The 8,995-nt window shown below is 43.3% G+C and overlaps 1 protein-coding gene and 1 long non-coding RNA gene across 2 annotated transcripts in view; one reads left to right on the top strand and one right to left on the bottom strand.

Annotated features, from left to right (window-relative positions):
• Window positions 1-2,410: 2,410 nt before the first annotated feature.
• Window positions 2,411-3,504, bottom strand: NUPR2 (nuclear protein 2, transcriptional regulator). Its single transcript, XM_014842300.3, has 2 exons — window positions 3,202-3,504; window positions 2,411-2,615 (listed from the first exon to the last, which is right to left on the bottom strand). The coding sequence occupies exon 1, from the start codon at window positions 3,502-3,504 to the stop codon at window positions 3,208-3,210; it is 297 nt and encodes a 98-aa protein (XP_014697786.1). The 3' UTR covers window positions 2,411-2,615; window positions 3,202-3,207.
• Window positions 3,505-3,688: 184 nt separating this feature from the next.
• The window catches only part of LOC123276826 (uncharacterized), a 54,548-nt gene continuing 49,241 nt past the window's right edge, over window positions 3,689-8,995 (top strand). Inside the window, exon 1 of the long non-coding RNA XR_006513397.2 lies at window positions 3,689-4,971. This is a non-coding gene — a long non-coding RNA (uncharacterized lncRNA). The remainder of the gene's footprint in view (window positions 4,972-8,995) is intronic.

Below are 8,995 nucleotides of genomic sequence, written 5' to 3'. Positions count from 1 at the left end.
CTATAAGGATGTTCATTTAACAAAATGTATAAAATAGGCAAAACCTGTAAATAAATGTTCTACAATATAGAATTAAATAAGTTATAATACATACAAATGAAGAAATATACTGTTCGGCCATTTAAAATGTTATGAAAGAATACCTGACATGAAAAATATTTTCAGAATATATTAAGTGAAAGAGCAGGTTACAAAATAGTATACATAGGATGTTTCTATTTTGAAAAAGTTCATATATATTTTAAAGACTGGAATTATATACACCCAAATAGTGATGTTATCCCTTGGATAGTGATCTCTTTCTTCCCTTTTTTTTTTGCTTGTTCATAAGTTTCCAATTTGTCTATAATGAACACACTTATAATAATTAAACATACCATGGTGGTGTAAAACAGATCCCTTCAAAAGGTGGAGCCTCATTCCTCTCCAACCTCATGAGACCCTGAGCTAGAACCATCCAGTTAAGCCACTCCAAAATTCTTCACCCACTGAAAGAGATAATTGCTTTAAGCCACTAGATTTTGGAGTACTTTGTCACATAGCAATAGGTAACCAATACACATAATTTCTACGGTGACCATAATTAAATTTAAAAAGTTCTAGTATCTAAAATGAGCAAAACCTAGTTAGAAGACCTTATAGAATGTTGCTTTAACATGGCTCATGCCTGTCTGGGTATGCTGTAGTTTAACAGCAGGAATTGTGTAGGAACTGAGACGTTTTAAGACATTAAGGTCCTTAGACTAAATGTAGCTCTTCTTTGGATAACTAAGACATATGAATATAGTGCTTTGCACATATCAGACAAAATAGAATTAAAAAATGAATGAATTTAACTGTTGATTTAAAAGTACAAAATACTATATAAACAAGTGGTTTTTGTATTAAGTTCTAAAGGATTTCAAAGGAATGGACATTAAATGTGGATGAAGGCTTGAGAGAGAGAGTGGCACTTAAGTGCAGGTGGAATTAGTTTCAGGAAGATTAAAGTTGGAAAGGGGAAAAGGGCATGCTCAGTAGGACATCACAGATTCAAATGAAGTAGAATTGAATATGGTGAATTTAGAGTACAGAAGACCTGTGTCAAGAACCAGAGTGTGTTTTTGGAAGTTGTGGGAAACAAATTTAAGAAAATTCCATAGATGATTTCCAGCACAATATAAGGAAACTAGGCTTTTTATCCTCCAAGGTTAGAGGAGTCATTGAGGGTTTTTATATGATTAAAATGGTCTTCAGGAATATTAATCTAGACGTGGTGTCTGAGACATAGCAGAGGGAGACTAGGGGTAAGGAAAAAAATCCTGAAGGCTAAAAAAGTGGCAAAGGGAACATTATTACAAATTATTTGAGTACCTATTATATACCAGGCACTAAGAGTATTACATGCATTATTTCATTTACACCTCACAAGAACTCTTGAAATAGGTACTGTCTTATCCCCATTTTGTGGGTAAGGAAACAGATGCTTAGAGTTTAAGCAACTTGCCCAAGTCCATACAGGTGTTTGACACCAAAGCCAGGACTCCTACTGTACCATGCTGCCTGGACATTGGTGACATTTTAAAAGAATTAATGTAGTCAAAGAATTTAAGACTTCCGGACTAGAGAGGAAGGAGAGGTGGGATTGTGTTGTGTAAATTTAAAAATTGTTACCATTTATTGAGCACCTATTGTGTGCCAGGCCCTTAAGTGTGTCAGATGTTTTATATAAATTTTATCTCTAACCCACCGTTTGGCATGGTAATCCAATGTCATTCCCATTTTACAAATGAGAAACCTTAAGCTTGTGGGAACTTGAAACTCAGAAGTTTGCTGAATGCCAGAGCGATGAACAGTCATAGCTAGGATTAATATTCAGGTTGCTCCTCCCAGCACACCACCGCTCTCTCCTAACCAAGGACTCACTGCTGGGCAGAGGCCAGACAATGCACACTGAAGAGAAAGGGAAGCTACCTTCCCGTATTCTGCATAATGTTTAAACTGTAACTCAACTCTTGTCTTTGGAATGTGGAGTTTGTGTGTGGTTCTGAATCACAGAATGTCGTCTACAGTTGAGAAAAACTATGATGCTGGAAAGAGTGAATGCTTTTGCTATCTGTTATGCCTGGTCGTCTTTCTAACTAGCTGTTATGACCTCTGGAAAGTTACCTGAACTCTGGGATAACTTTGGGTCAGTAGTGCAGAGACTAGCAACTGTTCCAGTATTCACAGCTACAATTTAAAATATCCCTACTTTGGCAAATATTAAACCTGCCCAGTAGTGTGACATTTGTGTTGAAATCTTGTACAAATTCCTTTCTTGCTCTTCCCCTATTCATCTTTGTGCCCTCTTCTTTACACGTAAGAATTCAAGTATTTGTGGATTTGAAAAGTTACCATAGCAAGTGAAAAAAAAAAAGTTAAAATGCCATTCTTGCTGCTCTCTTTTAATTAAAAACCCTAAAAAGGCATACCCACTTGGATGTTACTTAATAATCACTAAGGAAAAGATACTGAAGCAGTAAACTTAAGCGATGTCAAAAAGAAGATCTGTTGACCAACATCGATTCTCTCCCCTTTAGGACCAGTTACCGCTGGAGGTAGAGAAAATACTTTTATCAGGTCCTTCGGGTATCCTGTAGAAAATCAGACAAAAACAAAAATTTCTTTAATCCCTGCTTAAATACAGGAAGTAAATCCTTCACTTTTTTTGTTGTTGTTGTTAAGGAAGATTAGCCCTGAGCTAAAATCCGCCCCCAATCCTCCTCTTTTTGCTGAGGAAGACTGGCCCTGAGCTACTATCTCTGCCCATCTTCCTCCATTTTATATGTGGGACGCCCGCCAGCATGGCTTGAAGAGCAGTGCATAGGTCCGCACCCAGACGGAACCTGGGAACCTCAGGCTTCCAAAGCGGAGCGCAGACCGTAACCACTACGCCACCCAGCGGCCCCAGTTCACATGTATTTTTAAAAAGATGTTTTCTAGCCATTTCTACCCAACTGCAAAATTCCAAAAGGTGGAGTTTTCACTATTCCACTCGCAGCAGGGAGATAAATTGGGGGCTTACGGGGTTCAGCTATAACTCGCTAACGCGGGGCAGACTCAGAACGGGGCGACTCTGCCTGAGTCGAGTCGCAGGGGGCCCGAGGGGAGCGGGGCCGCGGTGGCGCAGGGCGCTCGCGGGGCTTCCCTGGGCCCAGGCCCGTCGCAGCCCGCACGTACCGGCGCTCAGGGGAGGCGAGTGCGCGGCCGTGGCTGCAACTGGCGCTGGCGACGCTTGCGCTGGCCGTTGACGAGCTTCTGCGCGATCTTGCGCTCGTGGCCGCCGGGCACCGGCCGGTTGGTGCGCAGTTCCCGCTCGCGCCGCGTCCGGCCCTTGCTGCGCCCAGCCCCGGAGGCCGGGAAGTCGCGCAGGTAGTAGTAATCCAGGCAGTCGTAGGGCTCCTCCTCGGAGTTTACGGCCGGCCGCGCCTCGGGTGGCGGCGGTTGCGCCCTAGCCTGGGCGCTGGGACCCGCTGGGTTCATCGCCCCGGGCCGCCGGGCAGCCGGGCCGCCAGCCCGCGCGTGCGCGCGCTTCTGGAGGACCCCGCCCCGGGTTTCGATTGGCTCTGCCGGCGGGGGCGGGACCTACGGTGACGTCACAGAGCCCGGTTGGAGCGCAGCGCGAGGCCTCTGCTCTCCAGTCCCGTGACCCGGGACTTCTTCTGCCGCCCGGGCGTGTGCGCCGCTGGTGCGAGAGGGGCATTTGGAAAAATCCGACCGAGCACTTTGTTGATGTCGGTCAAAAATAGAAAACTACCCAAGTGTCAACAATGAGGGACTGCTTGAAGAAAATGCGGGGATGTGCATTCCTCCGGAGGACTTTTGTCAGCAAAAAACATTTTCTTAGGCTGTTTAATGACATGAGAAAGTGCTCAATAATGATGTAAAGTGAAAAATTACCTTCTGAAGAAAATCTCGGTATCCCAGTAACGTATTTTGAAAACATCTGTTTATATAAAAGACTGAAAGGAAATTCATCAAAATGCTAAAAGTATTTCTGGCTGGTAGGGCCAGTTCTTTTTCCTTTTCACAGTCCACGTTTTTGATAAAGAGTATGAATTAATTGGATTAAGCTAGCGATGAAGAAGGAGAAGGCACCCTGCCTGCTGCAAGGCCCGGAACCGCGCGCAATTTCGGATTATCCGCGGGTACCCAAGTCCTCGGGTCAGGAGATGTTAAGCGTGATAACTTCACACGCTGGCAATTTGGGGTGACGGTCGAGAGTCGAGAGTGGCGGCGTGGAGGGGTCGGGGGACGACCAGTGCGAACCAAGCGTCCCGATCGCCAGTCCCGGCTGCGCCCGCCCCGGCTCATGGGGGGAAGCGTGCTCAGGAGAGCAGCGGAGGCAGAGGAAGCGGCCGGGTGAGCTCGCTCAGAGAAGGCCGGCCTGCCCGCTCTCGCAGGGCTGCGGCACCGCAGAGCGGAAGTCATTACGCCCCGCTGCCGCCCGGGCTCTGCGGGGACTCCCAGGTCTAATTACCTAATTACTGCCTCCCTGGAGCTCTCAGGGAGTTATTGCGAAGAAGGCCTTTGTTTTGGTTTGGTGTAAGTAGCGCAGATAATTCTCTTCCCACGGATGTTGCAGCTACTCTCTCGGATATTTTCTTTTTAATAGAGCAAAAATAATTCCCTGCTTTAAAGAAGAAAAAAAAGCCTTCTCAGTGTCCCCAAAAATAATCCATAACCAATCTATAAGTGAAAATTTGGGTGAGTTTATTCTGAGCCAAAATCTGAGGACCACGGCCCAGGGCCTTTCTTCCCAAAGGAAGGGCACCAAAGAAGTGGGGTGTACAGAGTGGTTATATACCCCCAAAGAGGATGTTTCACATATGATTCAAATGTCCGGAGACTGCTCTCGGCATAGTGATTGATGGACACAGCAGGTAGGTCTGCTGTCTCCGTAGACACAGCAGGATGGCAGGTCTGTTGTCTCCAGCTGGGTGGTCACAGGTGAGCACAGCAATCAGTTCCTAGCCTAGGGAGAGATGCTTATCCCTATGGAAATGCCAATGTGGGGGAAAGTTGCACCTTTATCTTAAGGCTGTTTGTAAATGTTTACAGGAGATATACAATGCATGCTCAACGGCTATGTCAGGCCCTTTTGGAAAAAACAAAGTCTGGCCAAATTAGGTTTACACCAAATGGCTTCCTCATATGCTCCAATATAGTCTATTGCTTGCCATTTCTGTTTGTCGTCAGATATTTGATCTTGCTTAGTTTCTGTGTGTGACCAAGTTGCCACTATGACTTATTTTTTTGGCACTCTGAAGCTGTATCCCTAATGTATACCATGCTCTGAGGGCAATTTTGGTGGTTCCTTAAATGAAAAAGTCCCAGGAGAGTGTTTTTAATAAAACACCAAAGGGATTTTCTCTTCCACCCACATGTCGTACCTCTGCTCTTGGGAGAGAGAGAAATGAGTATCTATCCCTATGCCACTCTCCCATACATTATCTCTTTTTAAAAAATCTGTTTACGGCCCAGCCCTGTGGCACACTCCACTTTTGCAGCCCCAGTTCATAGGGTTTTTGGATCCTAGGCTCGGACCTACACCACTTGTCAGCCATGCCCGTGGCAGGGACCCACGTACGAAATAGAGGAAGATTGGCACAGACGTTAGCTCAGGGCTAATCTTCCTCAGCTAAAAAAAGAAAAAATCTCTTTAGCATTTTTCATTATGAAAATATTCAGACATTCTCAAAAGTGAAAAGAACAGATCAGTGAACTCCCATGTCCCATCCACAGATTCAACAATTATCAAGACCCTGTCACATTTGCTTTATGTATCCCTGTTTGCTCTACTGTAGCATTTTAGATCAAATCACAGATCTTATGTCATTTCATTCCTATATATCTCAAAATACAGCTCTAAAAAGCTAGACATTTCCTATATAACCACAATGCCGTTTTCATATATTAGAAAATCAACTGGTCCTATTATTTTCAAGTACCCATTCCAGAATCAAATTTCTCTGATTGTCTAAAAGACATCCAAATACATTCAACTCAGAATACATACACGATCCACACAAAATCTACAAAATTCACTCGTATGGCTTTTAAGTCTCATATTCTAGGGCAATCCCCTGCCCTTTTCATTTGCTGACATTGACTTGTTGCAGAAACTGGGTCAGTTGTCCTGTAAAATGTTCCACTTTGTGGATTTGCTTGCTTCCTTATTGTGTCATTTAACTTGTTCCTTTCTTTCATTTTCTGTAATTTAGGTTGGATCTACAGACTTACTTATACTCAGATTCAATTTTGGGGGCAAGAAAACTTTGTAGGAAGTGATGTGTGTTGGCATCACGCCAGGAAACACACAATGGCTCATTGTCCTAATTTTAGTGCTGCTAAGACCAATCATTGCACTCAGGTGGTGACAGCCTGTCCCAATTGCAAAGTTCCACATTAAACTTTTATCTCATGGTTTCATCTATAGTTCATTGCTTTATTTGCTATTGTGTTCATTTGCTATTATTTAATTAGGGGTTGCAAAATGGTAATTTTCTGACTCCATCATTCCTTCCACATTTATTAGCTAGAATTCTTTCCCTCAGGAACCAAGACTATATGGTTACCCTGAAATACATTTGACAGGAGAGGCAAGACAAATGCTTAATTCTTCCCCTTTAGAGGTGGCTTTTCATGGGTTCAAATGGACTTTACTTTTTTTTTCTTGAGAATCATTATGAACTCGTGAATTTTTAAAAACAGTGTGTTTCAGTCAATTTTATTCATTTTCATTCTTTTTGAATGCTCGAATTGTTCCATATTTGGCCAGTGGGAGCACCTTCGTGTGATTCCTGAGTTCTTTTGATGTTAACCTAGTTGTCTTGGAGAGTGTTTTCTGGTAAACTAAGATGTCCAGACTCATCCTGTACATTTGTTGCCCCAGACCTGGGATCAGCCCTTCTTCAAGGAGTCTTTGATCTTTTCAATGTGGCGAATGGATTCAGAGACAACAGTATCAGTGCTAAATGTATTACATCCTTTGATCTTTACAAGAACCCTGTGAGATATCACTGTCCCAATTTTCCAAATGAGGAAACAGTTTAACAAGTTTCCCAAAGTTATATAACTAATAAAAAGCAGAGCCAGACTAAGACTGAGATCTTCTGACCCCTGGGTAATTATTCCTTCCATTTTACTGTGCCTCTTAGTGTGAACTCATTGCTTTTCAGTTCACAGAGAGATTGCTAAATATCCGTGTCCTCCTAGCTTCTGAGATGATATTTAAAAGCTGGTGCCACCATCTTTCTTGGTCTCCTGCCCAAGGACTCTAAGTAATGCTAATAACGTCATTGGAGTAAGATTTTAAAATGGACTTTGTTTAGTGGTTTGACTCCAGACCCAGGGGACAAACAACTAAACAATCATGCTTCAGGAGCAAACTTCAATTCCTTATATTAGCATAGCTATGAACAGATTGTAAAGCTCAGTCTCATTACTTTCTCACTGAATCATTGCAACTACTTCATGAGGCAGTGGAAAGAGAAATAGAGATTCAGCCAGGTCACATGGCTTGCCTAAGGTCCATGGTGGGTTAACCCCCTGTATCTGCATTTGAGCCTTAGCAGAACTGGCTTCTGTCCCTGAGGTCCCTCAGTTAGAAGTTAAATGACACTTGTTTGCAAACTTGAAGCTGGCTACAACTTACATTCAACACTTCTCTCTCTTCCTCATTTATTCATGCTTTTGCATTATTTGTGTATTTGTCTAGCTCCTCTGTAAGATTAGAAACACCTTTGCCCTCCATCTTCAGCTCACAGTACATGTAAATGTCTGTTAAATAAATAAATATATGGGTATATAAACAACCAAACCATTAAAACCTATTAATGAAAGTGAACAAACTGTAAATAGCTATTTAAGCCACATTCATTCATTCAAAATATATTTATTAAACATGTACCATGTGCCAGATATTGTTTTAGACTTTCAGGATAAAGTTCCCCGCTCTCATGCAGTTTCTATTCTCGTGGGAGGAGGCAGACAATAAAAAAAATACCTCTTGGTGATAAGTGCAATTAAGGAATATGAAACATGGGAATGTCATGAATATGATACTTCAGACAGAGAGGTTAGAAGATCTCTTTGAGGAGGTGGCACTTGAGCAAAGGTCAAAATGAAAAGAGCAAAAGTGACATAAGCAAAATGGTGGACTAGGAAGCTCCAAGCCCTTGTTCCCACATGAAACAAAAAAAACCCCAACACCCTCCCCACCCTGAAACTGGCTAAAGTAACCTTATAGGAGCTCTGGAAAACAGTCAGTGTCTACAGCAACTAGGCAAATACTCCATCAAGAAAAAGTCACATTTGGGGCCAGCCTGGTGGTGCAGCAGTTAAGTGCACACGTTTGGCTTTGGCAGCCCAGGGTTCACCAGTTTGGATCGCAGGTGCGGACATGGCACCACTTGGCAAGCCATGCTGTGGTAGGCGTCCCACATATAAAGTAGAGGAAGATGGGCATGGATGTTAGCTCAGGGCCAGTCTTCCTCAGCAAAAAGAGGAGGATTGGCAGCAGATGTTAGCTCAGGGCTAATCTTCCTCAAAAGAAAAGAAAAAGAAAAAGTCACATTCAAAACAGCAGGAAATTTTGTGTTTTTACTTGCTTTTGCCTCACACCTTCCTTGGCACAGCAATGGTTTTGGTCTGGAGGAGGCAGCAGCCCAGTTCCAAATTCCCTCCCTCAAACCAGAGGAAGCAGAGCAGACCTTATTTGCAACGTTCTAACCTGTCTTGGGGCTGAAGGACTGGTATCTATTTTGTCTCACTGGAGGCTCAGGTGGAAAGTTTGTGGGCACCACTCAGGAAAGCTGCAGGGGGACTACAGACCCACAGAGGCCTGGGGGAAGAGATTACAGGTGGAAACATACAATAGACCATGTCAGGCCTGAAAGAGAAGCTGGATGATATTCTGGAAAATTAAGACATTGAAAAGCAGCTGTGTATATGGGGGAATTGATAAAGCTGC

Source organism: Equus asinus, chromosome 14 (genome assembly GCF_041296235.1).
Source record: "Equus asinus isolate D_3611 breed Donkey chromosome 14, EquAss-T2T_v2, whole genome shotgun sequence".
Classification (NCBI taxonomy): domain Eukaryota; kingdom Metazoa; phylum Chordata; class Mammalia; order Perissodactyla; family Equidae; genus Equus; species Equus asinus.
The sequence above is the reverse complement of the archived record's forward strand: the minus strand, read 5'-3'. Positions and strand labels throughout refer to the sequence as shown.